Source organism: Psammomys obesus, unplaced genomic scaffold (assembly GCF_907164565.1).
Source record: "Psammomys obesus unplaced genomic scaffold, mPsaObe1.curated_primary_1811, whole genome shotgun sequence".
NCBI lineage: Eukaryota > Metazoa > Chordata > Mammalia > Rodentia > Muridae > Psammomys > Psammomys obesus.
This window is the reverse complement of record NW_026586463.1, coordinates 1,126,853-1,142,211: the sequence shown is the minus strand read 5'-3', so window position 1 is coordinate 1,142,211 and position 15,359 is coordinate 1,126,853. Positions and strand designations below refer to the sequence as shown.

At 41.9% G+C, this 15,359-nt stretch overlaps 1 protein-coding gene across 4 annotated transcripts in view; it reads left to right on the top strand.

Moving 5' to 3' along the window:
• Positions 1-1,976, top strand: part of Pik3r1 (phosphoinositide-3-kinase regulatory subunit 1) — an 82,805-nt gene extending 80,829 nt beyond the window's left edge. For all 4 annotated transcript variants that reach the window (XM_055601902.1, XM_055601901.1, XM_055601905.1 and 1 more), the window contains one exon: positions 638-1,976. In XM_055601902.1, coding sequence (XP_055457877.1) covers positions 638-827 — 190 coding nt within the window. In that variant the 3' untranslated portion in view covers positions 828-1,976. The remainder of the gene's footprint in view (positions 1-637) is intronic.
• The last annotated feature ends 13,383 nt before the right edge of the window (positions 1,977-15,359 follow it).

Here is a 15,359-nt window from a genome sequence, read left to right as displayed (position 1 = left end):
GGACAGAAAAACAAATGTCCTCTTATAAAAACACAAAAAAGTACCTTATATTCTATGACCAATCACTGCTTCATTTAAGAACTATCCCTATTAGACAGACAGAGGGAGAACTTTGAGTTAATGATGAGAGAATAGGAGAATTCAGAATAAATGCCAAGACCAGAGTTGCGATGAGGCCTCAAGGAACGCCTTAAAGAGGCCTATTGATTGTAACTACAGGGAAGCTAGCATGTGATCTCACAAGGACAGTGGTAACAGTGCCTGTGTGTGTGTGTTGGGGGGAGTTGCCATTTGTCCCGTGGTTGGCTCGTGCGACCTCCAGCCACATGTCTATCAAGTACTCATGTCTCCTGGGAATCTTACGTCTTACATACATGTTCTGGCCCTCCTCTTTTAGACCATTCAGCAGTCCAGTGAAGCAGGCCCAAGTGCATAGTCCTTGTGTATGTCACCTGGCCAGTGAAAATGGCACTAATAGTTTACTGTGGCTGTGGGGCTTTGGCTCTCCAGGCGTGAAAGAGGCCCACTAGCCATGGCCGTCCATGACAATAGCTTTGTTAAAAATACCCCGTGGCATTCCAGATTGTCTGAGACCAGTTTGAAAGACTTTTTCTTTTGTTCCTTTGCCCCTTTCCAGGGTAGATGGCGAAGTCAAACATTGTGTCATCAACAAGACTGCCACCGGCTATGGCTTTGCCGAGCCCTACAACCTGTACAGCTCCCTGAAGGAGCTGGTGCTACACTATCAACACACCTCCCTCGTGCAGCACAACGACTCCCTCAACGTCACACTAGCATACCCAGTATATGCACAACAGAGGCGATGAAGCGCTGCAGTCGGGTCCAGTTCCTCACCTTCAAGCCACCCAAGGCCTCTGGGAAGCAAAGGGCTCCCCTCCAGCCTGACCTGTGAACTGAGCTGCAGAAACGAAGCCGGCTGTCTGCCCATGGGACTAGAGCTTTCTTGGACAAAAAGAAGCCGGGGAAGACACTCAGCCCAGGGCTGTTGGATGACTAGACGTTTCTAACCTTATCCTCTTTCCTTCTTCTTTTAATTTAAAGCCACAATATACCACCACCACACAGAAAAAGAAATGCAAAAATCTCTCCGTGCAGGGACGAAGAGGCCTTTATCCATGGTGCTTGATCATGCTTTCTGAAGCTTTACCAGCTACAAGTTGGGACTTCGGAGACCGGAAGGTAGACAAGGCTGAAGAGCCTGTGCCTGGGACCGCTTGGTCCAGCCTGGTTTAGCCTGGGTGTCGCCGGGTGTGGTGAACCCAGACACGTCGCACTGTGGATTACTTCCTTTTTTTAATGAGTGAACGATACGCAGCAGCGAGGAACGTCTGCTCACGCAGGACACTTTGAAAGAACATCGATGCAGTGTGTTCGGAGCAGAAACAAAAATACCCGAAAATGTTTTGTTTGAGCTTGTCAAATCAACAGCCAACAAACCCACCAACAGGGAAATGAGTGTGGACAAGTGGACTTAAAATGACATTCAGTATATAAAATATGTACATAATATTGGGTGACTAACTATCAAATAGATGGATTTGTATCAATACCAAATAGCTTCTGTTTTGTTTTGCTGAAGGCTAAACGTGCAGTGCTATGCAATTCTTAATTTTTATTATGTTGTTACCAGTTTCAAATATACCTTCAGAATAAGCTCCCCTCACCCCAGTTTTTGTTGCTTGAAAATATCGTCCCTCATTTTTTGTTAATATTTGTTTTGTTATTTTTACTTTTTTTTTTTTTTTAAAGAAATGTACAGGATGCCAGAAAGAAAAAAAATGGCTTAAGAATTAAAACTATGAAATATTTTACAGTTTTTCTTGTACAGAGTACTTGGCTGTTAGCCCAAGGTTAAAACGTTCATAACAGATTTTTTTTTTTTTAAACTAAATGTTGGGCAGGGCCCTGATAAGCTTCAAAGCTGCTTTATTCAATAAAAAAGAAAAAGAAAATGATATATGCTATGACAAAGTATTGCTGAGTGCAAAAGTGTTGTTTTAAGACTCTTGAATACGGTACCTGGCAATGTTTGTTTCCTAACGAATTGTGAACTTCTTGAATCTGGAGGGAGGGGGAGGTAGCCATGGGTTGTAGCAGGCGGGAAGGGGGGAGATGGGGGGGGAGATGGTATGCACTTTCTCGGGATTCCAGATAAGGGGAGGAGAATTGAAGGCGTGAGGCATCTTTCCCCACCTGGGTTTGGTAGTCATTACCAATTCACAGCAATTCCAGACCTGCTGTAACTCCAACCCAGCCCAGCTGGCCGGCATCTCTGCTCTCATGCAGTGCCGAGTTAGTTTTGAGGTTCCCAGACCGTGCTCTTTTGGCTGTTGAACACACTGGTCTCAAGGTTGAACCCCTGCATCTGGAAGAGGTGTTCTTTTCTCCTTTTGATATTGGAGTAGTCCCAGCAGCCAGCCACCATTCATTTCAGCAAAAGCATGACCTGAGAAACAGTACTTTTAGTTGGACGCTATTTTCCTAGCTCTCTGTTCGGTTTAGAATGTAAGGCGTGTAGACCGTGACTGCGCTTTGTGGAAGTTGTTAAGAAATGCGCACACACACACACACACACACACACACACGGCTCTTCTCATTCACATGGCTGTGCAATGTTGTGCATCACGGTGCGGAAAGGGAACAGTTGGTGGTGTCTTTCCTTTAACTTGGAACAAGAGTTTGAGTTTCCCTGCCCTGATGTGCATGTGCAAACGCTGGTGTGTTCTTGGGGAATTGTCGCATGCTGTGGAGAGCAGAGGCTAAGGATTGTCAGTCACAGGCTGGGGATATTCAAGTGGCCTCTTCAGTTTCACTTTCCCTTCCTCACTATCAGCTGCACCCAGGACTTTTATTTCTCTTCCCTTCACAGACTTAAGGTGAAGGCATTTCGTGTCTTTCAGTGTTGTTGTTGTTTTAATCTTTTGCAGCCCGGTGGTTGGGTTAGTGGTCTATGGAATGTATTGTTTTTCTTCCTATGAAATAACTGCTCATCCTCAAGAGCAGAAGTCAGTCAGCCAGACTGTCAGCCCACAAACTTGACTCCACTGACCTGACCACCTCCTGACAATTGATGATTCCCTGGGCTTACTCTGGGCTTTGCAATCTCCAGTGGTAGCACTCTGCCACTCCATATAAGACTGAACAGAACAGATAATGCTTGATTGTAAGCTAGGTTTGTGGTTGGATTATTTTTTCCTTTTTCTTTATTTCTTTTCTTTTTTCTTTTCCTTCCTTCCTTCCTTTTTGTAGCATATCATGTATGCTATCAAATACAAATAACTTTCATTTAATTTTAATAGTGGATCAGAGATTGGTTGTTTCATTACAAGTTCTATTAAGTATTTTTTTTTTCTTCAACACTCTGCAAGATGACTTGCAACTTAGGCAGATGCCTCAATTTCTCATTGCACAAACTTGAGTTTTTCCATCTGTCAGAAGGCAGAAGTCATCTATTCTACACAATAGTGAGCCCTGTTACACCTGTCCTGCTGAATGCCTTTTGATGACAGGTTAGTATGCTCACCAGCTCTGTCCTTGGAGAAGTTTTGACCTTTAGCTTTCTGTGGATTCCATCAACGCATTTGTCTAGTAGAGTTAAGTGGCTCACGAGTGCAGATGGACACAGCACTGCTGATACGTAAGTACCCCCGCATCAGTTCTTCTCACCGACTCTCACATCCTAAAGACAAGTCAGACACTAAGCTGCTGAGAGGATGAGCTAGACCATAGAAGTGAAGAGTTGGGACCTCATTCTCCGCACCAGAGGGATCTTAACCACATGAGAAGGCAGCAAGCATATGTTTGACACATGACAACTTCCTGGCCCTGGGTATATGTATATATGTATATGTGCATGGACTGTGTTTCCAGTACACCTCTCAGGCACGCAGATCCACAGTCGAGTTCAAGTACATAGCAAGCAGATGTCTAGCACAGGTCTTGTATATGTGTATGTTCTTTTTTCCTTTGATGTTGCCTTGTTTTGTCTTATAAAGGTGAAAATTGCTGACAAGTGAAGTGAGAGGTTCATCATTTGACTTTTTGCCCCCCTGTTTTTAGAAGCTACTTACCCTTTCAGGGAGCAAGTCTGGGTGGCTTGCTCACCTGAGGCATCCTTGTGTTCAGTGTTGTCAAGTCAGAGCTGTCGTTGTGGGGAACCAATTGCTTTGTTATGTATCTGGTTATGAACTAATAACTTGTTTGGGAAGTCCTACTGATGTTCTTTATCGAGAGAAAGCTCCTGCTGGTTTTCCCAACTGTGCTTTTGCAATGCATGGTATCTAAGTCAGTTGGAAAGCAGGCTTTGCTGTCTGTTTAAATTTAGGGTCATTTAGGAAAGGGGCAGTTAAAAAGCACAATGCCTCACATGGGACAAAGTTCCAAAATACCAAATTCTTCTACTTTTTACAAAAAAAAAGGAATATGCAGTTCTATGAAATAACTAGTCCTGGGAGTGGGAGGGAGTGGAATTGGCTCGATTGGAAAGACTCCCACTTCACGCTGAACTTGTCACCATGAGATAGCATTGGCTGCCCAGGATGCTGCTATTTAAGAGAAAGAAAAAGAAGCAAAACAAACAAAAACCCCTCCTTTATACGTGTGTATTTTTTAAAGTTAAACTCTGTTCAATGTTTTTACAAATCTGTTTATATGACATTGATAAAAAATAAAGTTGGTCTTTTGACGAGAGGGAGGATGTCATGGTCAGTTGTAATTTTGCCTTTACAAGGCAACTGGGGTGGGGGGGAGGGAGTGTGCCTCCTTGACATTTTGTTCAAGTTATAGATTCAGTGAAGCTATGTATTGTTTTAAGTTGCTTAATGCATTGTATTAGGTCCTCAAACAGAATAAAGGTTGTTTTGAAACTTAAGTTTCCACTTGAAATTTTAGTTTTCACCGGACACATTTCTAAACTCCTACCAGCCGGTTTGCTTCACTATTCCAGCTCAGTTTTGTGAACTGAGGTTACAAATTGGTCACTTGAAATGTGTTCAGTGTTATTTATATAGCATCTTAATATGTTAATGGTAAAAATAAATAGGTCTAGGTGATCGTTTCAAGGCGCAGTCTTGCTATTACAAAAAAGCCTCATTTTCCTCTATCTTTCCAGTCTTCCACCCAGCCTTGACAATTATCTACTAGCACCTACGGTTTCTGATGGCTTCTGGTTTTGCCTCTTGTACGGTGGGAAATTCAAGCTCACGGTACAAGAACAAGAAGCAGTGGTGTGACCTGAGGTGTAAATAGGGCCATGTTAGTCCCCAGATACCAGTTTGCATTTTCGCTGCCTGGTCAAGAAGCAGCTCTCACTGTGCAATAACGCCTCCACCAACATTTCCTGCTGGTTGAACCTGTGACCACGCTACGGTGTGTTTGCGTATTATGTAGGCCACACATTTAATGTGGACGCACGGTGAGGTTGCTCCATAAGACCCTGCCAGACAGTGGTGGCTCACACCTTTAATCCCAACGCTAGGGAGGCAGAGGCAGGCCGATCTCTAAGTTTGAAGCCAGCCTGATCTGAGTTCCAGGAGAGCCAGGGCCACACAGAGAAACCCTGTCTTGGAAAACGAAACAGAAAAGAAAACGTGGTCTAGCAGTGAGAGTGAGAGGACCCACACTTACTTCAATGCCAACATGGCTGGCGTGTGTTAAGCATGGCAGGATCACAGAACTCATTTCCCTGGCTCTTGGCCCCTCTGGTTTCCCTGAGTCTCCTCCATAGCTGCGGTTCCTGCTCTCTGGATTGTCTCCTTCGGGTGTGAGCGATATCCTGCGGACTTAGCTTAAGGACAAGGGTCTGGTCACACTGATGTCTTCTGAATGTCTACCGCCTCATGCTACTTCTAACCCTCTGTTTTCCCGGTATACCCTCTTTTTGGTTTCTGACCCTTTCATCAGCTGAATATTTCTGCTTACTTAATTCTGCCTGTAAGAAGAACTATGGATTACCTAGTGGCAGGATACATTCTGAGAAATGAACCCTGGGTGATTTTGTCATTGTGTGAACATCATAGAGTGTATTTCCATGCACCTAGCTGGCATAGGCTATTATACTACACCTGGGCTGTTTGCCATGTACCTATGGGCTTCTCGGACCCAAATGAGCTAAAGAATGTGAGAGTAGGTCAAACACAAGAGCAGATGTTACAATCAAGACACATGAACTTGAGCTGCGTGGGGCTACTGCTGGCGTAACATAGCGAGCTCTTACAGAAAACATTTTATAATCAGGAGTGCACTCTAAAGTACGTCAACTACATTAGCCAATAACAACTGTTTGTTGTCAGGTTTCCGGTAATGCCCATGCTACTTTTTATACCGGCTTGTCCTGGAGGTTTGCATCACCCTTCCCACGATGGTAATAAGCTGTGACAGTGTCACAAGTGTGGGTGTGGGTGGGGGAGATCTTCTGGCTCCATTCTATTCTTAGGGGACCACCATTGTGGTATCTGTGGCCCAGACTCGGCTGAAATGTCGCTTTGTGGGACATGGCTACACTGTTTTCCTGACTGGCCTCTGACACAACAAGTGATTATCACCCATTAAATTCTCCTTAGGCATTATCCATACCAATCCCCAAACAGTTATGAGTTAGAAGATATTACTCCTATTCTACAGATAGAAAAAAACAGAAACCTAGGTATGACGTGACTTGTTCAAGATCTTACCATGTTTGAACACAGATTGCCAAGCCATCTTACTCAAAGCCATGGCACCTCACCCCCATCAGGATAGAATCTAAAGATTCCCGTGAAAAATATACAGAGCAGCGCAAAAAGGGATGACCGGTAATTCTTACTACTAAGGAATAAACAGCGAGACACAACCGGTAGGCAGAACGTGGTGCCTTATGACGAATAGCCCGAAATAACCGGATACTTCTCAGAAGAACCTGTCAGCATCATCTGGTACCCTGCTGAGATGCTGACTCCCAGTCCTCATCCCTTACTTAGTAATTCAGAGTAGAACTGTCTCTCTGCTCCAGCAATTTCTACAGCTTCTTTCCATGGATACAAAGGGTTGAAAATGGCTTCTTTATGTTACCTCTTCGGAGCACTTCTAGTATTTCGTCAGAGAGCATTACCATCAGTGAATTGCTAGAAATATTACTGCATGATCCAATGTGCGCTCCTGATACGGACTTCGTAGGGAGAGGAAAACGGTCTAGTTTGCAATTTGAGAGGCTGTCTTATGGCTGGCTCTAACCAGCTGTGGGAACCTGGCCAACTCATGTACCCATCCAGGCCTCCAGCTTCTCTGTGGAAACAATCCGAATCTAGAGGCTCTTCAGCCTCTTTTTTAGAATATAGAGAGGGATTTGGGTGAACTGAGAGAAATATCTCCTTCCCCCAACATTCCATTTACAATCTGTTTACAACTAGAGCCCACAAGCATGACTGGTGACTTCAGGGCTGATCTGAATGTCACCCCTTTGCATTGTCAGCAAGGAAGCTGAGGGACAGCATTGCTGAACTGGTAGTCTTGCTGACAAACTAAAAGCTTTCTTTCTAGTGAACCCAAACTGACAACAGAGTTCTCATGGTGTGTGTGGAAGTTATTTTCAAAATGACCTTTGGCCATCTCCTGACAACAGGCGGAATGGAGAGAATGAGGCCTATGAAATCCTCTAGGGTGGTGGTTCTCAACATTTGTAACGCTGAGACCCTTTAATACAGTTTCTTGTGTTGTGGGGGGCCCACTACTTGTTGCAATTTCATAACTGTAATTTTGCTAGTGTTATGAATTGCAATGTAAACATCTTATATGCAGGATGGTCTTAGGTGGCCCTTGTGGAAGGGTCATTAAACCGCCAAAGGGGTTGCAACCCCCAGGCTGAGAACCACTACTCTTGGGCATCATGGGCAATGGGTAAGTACCATCTTTGAAGACCTGATTGCTGATCCCATTTTTTTCAAACAAAAAAGTGGTTTTCTTGACGGCTTTCTGAAACCATCTCTGGAACTAAGTATCTTGTGATAGATTTAGTGTAAATAGATATAACAGATTGTTTCCTGTCCAAAGTTCAGATTATCTTCTCAAAAGATCCCACATTGATCCTTTAGCCGGGCGTCGCTGTCATAAATCAGCTCAACAGAAAACCATTGAGATGCTCTCAGAAGGGGGAAAGAGGATAAATGTGCAGCCACCAACACACACTGGCTTATCTACATTTGGTCTCCAGAAGGAAATGGAGAAATTCCCTTCTCACTATAGCACTCAGTCATGATAGTCTGACTATGACCTCAGGCTTACCTTGCTGTTAAATACAAAGCCCCGAGCCATACCTGCCTAGACACATGTAAATATCTGGCCTATAACATAAGGACAGGGCATTGAACCCCCAGGACCACCGCTCACCACGTTAAGGACAGAGGGCCATGAGAGCTCCATCCGTCACCAGGACAGCTCATTAAAATTACGGCTGTGACTGGAAAGTACACCATCCGTCGTATGACCAGCCTGCTGGAACCAATTTATTTATGGAGCTTTCATTTCAGAGCTCGCTGATTTACTATCCAAGTCCTCACAAACCAAAAAATATGGAGAACTTTATCACAATGGAGAAAACGTCCTGGTCATTTCATCTCATGTTTCCTGCCATCTACAGAGAGACCCTACGCCAAGTGGTTTGTAGCTTGAAAGAGTTGCTAAAGGCTGTGATGTGAGTTTAGATGGCTGACGTCACACAGCTCAGCTCCAGGCTGGCCACCGTCCTCCCCTCCCAAGGACAGTTGCCAGGCCTTCCTTGGCTCCTTTACCTTGGCATGTTAGAAGTGATTTTTTTTTTCTCCCTCTGGGCTCCTGAGTTTAAGAGTTTGTTGGTGCTTGTTATCCACTCAACAAAACTTCACTGAGAGGGCTCCCTGCAGTGATGATGAAGGGAAATGTCTGCCTTCAAAAAGGTCAGTCTTCTACTGGAGGTAAACTAAAATGGGTGCCTTCTGTTGTTTGAAGACTTGTGGTAGAAATGAACAGTTAGCTTCAAGGGAGAGGGGAGCAAAGCTTTACAGAGCAGGGGACCCTTCACATGTGAAGGGAATGGGTACACAGACTCCTCACAGTGGCCTCACCCAGCCTGTACTCTTGAGACACTACCACGTGTGTTTCATATACTGTCAAAGGCGCCATCTCCTTTGTGAGCATTGTGGTTTGAGTGTGAAATATCTCTTGTAGGTTCACAGTTGAACAGTATCCTGGCTGGTGGGACTGTTTTGAAGGCTATGAAACCTTTAGGAGGTTGAGTGTTACTGGAGGAACATTGGGTCACTGGGGAGTGATTTGTTTTTGTTGTTGTTGTTGTTGTTTTGTTTTTGTTTTTGTTTTGTTTTTTTATGCCAGGTTCCATTTGTAGTCCCCTCTCTACTTCATGACTAGCTGCTTCATGATTCTGCTGCCATGCCTTCCTGAAATGACTATAAAACCCTTCTCCTTTAAGTTGCATCTTGTCAATTATTTTTTCAGAGCAACAAGAAAAGTAACTAATACAGGGAACTCTCTCCTAGAAACAATGTCCCCAACTGTGGATCTCATGTTGCAGGGAGTTCAGATGGCTGACATCACACCACTCCGCTCCAGGCTGGCCACTGTCCTCCCTACCCAGCGACAGTTGCCAGGCCTTTCTTAGCTCTTTAACCTCGGCATATTAGAAGTGAGCTACATTCAATTGCACATGTTCCTTTTATTCTGGAATCAAAAATCCCCAACACTAACTGCACAATAGTCACTTGAGTACAAATTTCATAGGACACATCTGACTTATTAGTATCTAGGGGAAGGCAAAAGCCAAACAAGATGCCATATAGAATATACCTAGCATATGACTGGCATCTCATAAACAGATGCCAATAAATATGCTCATGAGTAACATTTACCTATCTAATAGAATTGTATTCCCCAGGACTGTGTCTTTCACTTTTTATTTTATCTCTTAGCATAGGGCTGAATATATGGTTGATTAATGAAAATTTTATTTACTTGACTTTTCAACTAGATACACTATGTAAAATATTTACAATCACTCATACTGACATCCGGAATATTATTTTGTTTTTATTGGATCTTAAAGCACGCAGTCTGGGATTTATCATAAGCCAACACACTAAAAGTCACTGATCTATGCATGGGTGGATGTCTATGAATTATTCTGAAAATACATTTAATTATTAAACACAAGTATACAAGAAGATTTTTTTAATGACTAACACAATAGACACATAATGAATAAATGAAGGGAAAGGCGAAAACTATTGATAATAAAACAGATTTTATATTGGAAAAAAATGCAATAATTGAAGGGAAATGCAGCCTCTATCAGTCAAGAAAGAATCTACTGCTCCCGTAGAAGGAACTTGTTAGCACATCAGGAGATAAAGATTTTCCCTCCCCTGAGGAGTCTGTCAAGAGGACTCTGTAAATGATAGTGAGCCTTGAACAATACTTTTTCTTTTGTTATTATTATTTTTTTTTTTTTTTTCAGAAAAAAAAAATCCCTTACAGTGCTTTTTTATCCACCCTGTGGTAGAAACCAAGTACAGTTCTAGGAAGCTTTTGTGGCTAGGCTTAACAACCTGCTTGGGGCTTGTTGTGCTCCTTTCCCAGCATGCTTTGGGCCATATAGACCCACCCTGCCCAAGAAAGCCATTCTGCAAAGTATATAGGAAGAAAAAGCAGCAAAATCAGGGCCCTCTGCTTGGATGCTGTACTCTCACAGGCTCAGTGGTAAATTTTATGCCACTTGATGATAGTTTTGTGGTGTACAAAAATCAAGGTTGGCACAACTTTTCTTGATGCTGCAGGGTCTGAGCTCTCTATTTTCCCAGCAGACAGCACTCACCCTGAAGCCCAACCTCATATGGCACTGTAGTTCATTGTTCTCCCACACAGTACATTTCCAGTTTAATTACTTTTACTTTCTTTGAAGGATGACAGTACTGAGGATCAAACCCATGGTCTTGAACATGCCAAGCAAGTGGTCCCACACTGAGCTTTATCCTCAGTTTCACCCTCCTGAGTTTTGTTTGTTTGTTTATTTTTGTTTTTTTTTAACTCATTGTCTTAGTGTTTCAGTGCTGGGAAGAGACACTCTGACCAAGGCAACACTTATAGAAAGAAACCTTTAGTTGGGGACTTGCTTACAGTTTCAGAGCTTTAGTCTATTATCATCATGGCAGGGGCCGTGGCAGCATTCAGGTAGGCATGGTGCTAGAGAAGGAGCTGAGAGCTACGTCTTGATATGCAGGCTGAAGGAGAGAAGTGGGCCTAGCACTGACTTTTGAAACTCCACCATCAGTGACACATTTTCTCCAACAAGACAACACCTACTGCAGCAAGCCACACCTCCTAATCCTTCTCAAATGGTGCTACTTCCTAATGACTAAGCATTCAAATATATGAGACTATGGGAGCCACCCCTATTTAAACCACCATACTTGTCTCCCAATAATAAATTTCAATAAACTTTTTAGTAACATCCATGAACTTTGGAAGCTCAAATTGTCTGAAGAAGAGGTATTTTTATCAGCTTATGGAATTTTTTGAGACATGACTAGAAATACTTGTAAGTATAGGACAGTATACAAAGAAGGCATTCAAAGAAATCTCTGGGAAGTAAGATATCTAAATGCTTACCAGAGTCTCACAGTATTTCTCCTCTTTCATCCAGTTTAAAAAGATGGGGTTATGAAAAAGAGTGGGCTAGCAGGGAAATGCTAGAAAATATTCAACCATTGGACCAGCTGTACACCACCATTCTATCTGGATATTTGAGGTGGAAAGATAAACCTTTGATCCAAATCTTTGGAGGAAGGAAACTCCACCTTTGGTCTGGACTCCATCTTCTGTTGGCAGCCTACATAAAGGATGTGAAAGAAGGAAGCTCCCTCTCCTTCTCTGCTTGCTCTCATACCAGATAGCAAGTCTGTCCCCCCCACTGTCATTAGAGCCTACTTCTTAGGGATTCCAGCATACACTGAAGACTAGAAGAGACATCCACTCTAGTGGACTGAACACCTACTGGATTCTTGAACCTTCCATTCATAGCCGCCATTGTTGGATTAGCTGGACTATAGCATGTAATTCATGCTAATAAATCCCATGAAAATATATTAATACATATATATTCATTCTGTAAGTTCTATTACTCTAGAGAACCCTGACTAATACAGGGCCCATTGACTGTTCTGAGATTCCTGGATCGACCCTGTTTCTGGCTATCACCAACCCATGGCCACACAGGGCTAAGAGAAACAAGTACAATTTTGTCTAGTTCTAGTGAAGGTCCAGCTCTTGGCTGGGCACTACCACTGAGGCAGGTAAGAGAAACATAAATTTCTATGTTTCCTCTATTGTTCATTCCTGTTTTCACACATTGCCTGACCAAGGTGAGTTTATGCTGCGTTGCTGTGGCAAAATGAACTTAAGAAGAAAGGGTTTATTTGGCTCACAATTCCAAGTCCATCCTAGCAGGCAAGTCACTGTGGCAGAAACTTTAGTGCCCTAGCTATACTACAGCTGCAGCAAAAAACAGAGAGAAATGACTTTATCCATCCACATTAGTGCTTAACTTACTTTCTCTACTCCTACGCAATCCAAGATCTCCTATTCAGGAGATCTTACCACCCACAGCAGAAGGACTTTCCCACTGATCAAAACAATCCCCCATAGACTCATCCACAGGACAAGCAAATCTAGACAACCCCTCAGAGAGATTCCCTTTGCAGGTGGTTCTAGGCTGTGTCAATTTGACAATTAAATGTAACCATTACAAGGTGTGGGGGGGTCACATAGATGGTGTTGCAATTCCTACTTTATTGTCCCCATGTTGCCTGTGGCCTTCTGCCACTGATTGGCCAAAAGGCAAGTATCTCAGTCTTCTCATCACTTGCTGAGATGGCCAGTGCCAGAGGCCTTTGCTAGTAGCGTGCTAGATATCATCAACAGTCACCGTCACATAACTGGAGGGACACAATTTCCATTGTAGGGGTAGCCAAGGAGAGAATGACCCAGTTCAACTGTTATGTCTGCTACCACTCTTTCAGGGACCACAAGTTTGATTCTTCCATAGTATATACTTTGCCCAAATCATTAACGACATCCAAGAAGCTAGAAACAATGCCAAAATTGTATAATAAATGAATACCCTAGATACATCTCCAGGAGAAAATCACTTTCTATGGCCACCCCATAAAAGTGGTAGAGAAACCCAGTACATCAAATGCACAAATCTCAATGTAAAAGCAAAAGAGTATGAAAAAATAAGGTAACAGATCTCCACTAAAAGAACATAGTAGCTCTCTAGTAATGGGTCCCAAATAAATTAATATGGGAAAAATGTAATACAGACAATTTAAAAAATGATTATTAAAAAGCTCAAAAAGATCTGAGGGTAGACAGATAAGTATGAAATTAAGATGATGTAAGTAAGCCACACAGATATAGTTTTTAAAAAATAACCTAACAGAACTAAACCTTTAAAAACAAATAATTCAATAAATCAATTAAAAACACAGTCAAAATCTTCAACAATCGGCTGGATTAAACAGGAAAAAAATGAACTCAAACTTAGGCCTTTGGTAATATCCCAGTCAGACAGATTAAATACATACATACATACATACATACATACATACATACATACATAAGTAAATATATACGTACATATATACATAAATGAAATTAAGAAAGAAAATAAGAAGAGGGAAAGGAAAAGATGAGCATATTCAAGGTTTTTGAAGTACCATTAAAGGAACAAACATCTCCATTTGAACACTGAAAGATTACTATTAAAAAGTTAATAGCATGGAAAACAAAGTTACAAATAATAATAAAAAAAAAACCTTCTTTAGTCTTAGAAAATACATAATCATATACAGGAGACCTATAGAACTACAAATAGACATGATCAGAAAAGATCTTCACTTCAACATATTATAGTCAAACTGTTAAAGTAAAAAAGAAAGAGTCTAGAATCTTAAAATGTATCTTGGTACAATGGCTTTCCCCATTATACTAATAGCAGGTTTCTTAGTAGAAACCCTAAAGGCCCAGAGGAAATGTAATTACATATTCCATGTCCTAAAGCAAAGTAGCCGTAAACCAAGAATGCTATACCCAGAAAGAAAGGCTGTCCTTCAGAACAAAGGTGAATAAAATCCTTCTGAGACGGGCAAACTCAGAAGGTGTTTGAGAGAGCCCTACATCCAAAAGTGAAATAAAGACCCCAGTCACCATGAAAGCACATAAACGTATAAACCCCCATTGGAAAGCAGGCGCCTACAGAGTAGAAAAGTCAAATGTAACTATTAAACCAAGGAGATAAACAAGAGAAGAAGAAGAAGAAGAAGAAGAAGAAGAAGAAGAATCATCTGGAACAGCCAAGTGAGAAGAGGCAAAATGACATCTTTAGTTGTAAGTAATGAAATTGAACATGAATAAAGAAATTCTCTAGCTTGAAGAGCTTGGGTTACTTGTCTGTGCCTGGGTCACCTCACTTATATCTTCCAATTTTACCCATTTTCCTGCAAATTTCACAATTTTTCTTTTTCTGTATCTTTTCTGATCATAATGGAACAAAAATGACAGGTCACCAACAACAGAGAAAATATAGGAACACATAGAGATGGAACAAGACATTTTTACACAAATGATGGGTCATGAAAACAGTCAAAAGAGAAATTCAATTAAAATATTTTTTTATGATAATATAACATGCTCCAACTTGGAATACAGCAAAAGCAGCACTGAGAAAGAGGCATGTTTAGAGCAGTGAGCGCCTGGGTTAAAATACATCAGCAGATTTCAAGGAAACAATCTAACAGTGCACATTAAGGACTTTTAAAATCAGGAACAGACCAATTCCCAAACTAGAAACTACAATCAAAGCAAAAACAAGTGAAATGGGGACTGATGGACATCTCGGTGTTTAACAGTGCTTATGGTACAAGCCTGATGACCTAAATTCAATCCCTGAAACCTATGTAAAGGTGGAAGAAGAGAACTGACTCCACAAAGCTGTCCCGTGGCCTCCACACTTACACTGTGGCAAGCACACGCCCATGCCTTCCCTCTCACACACGGATAATACATACACGTGTACCTGCACACACATGCGCACACACAACAATTAGTACAAATGGTAAAGGACATTACTGAAATAGAAACAACAAAACCACAAAGACTTAATTGGGTTTTGTGTAAAGCTAAAATTCAACAAAACTTTAGCTAAACTAACCAAGGAAAGAAAATAGACAACCCACAAAATTTAATCAGAGACAGAAATGGAAACATTACCATTCACATCACATGAGCACAAAGAATCGTTAGGATTATAAAAAAAA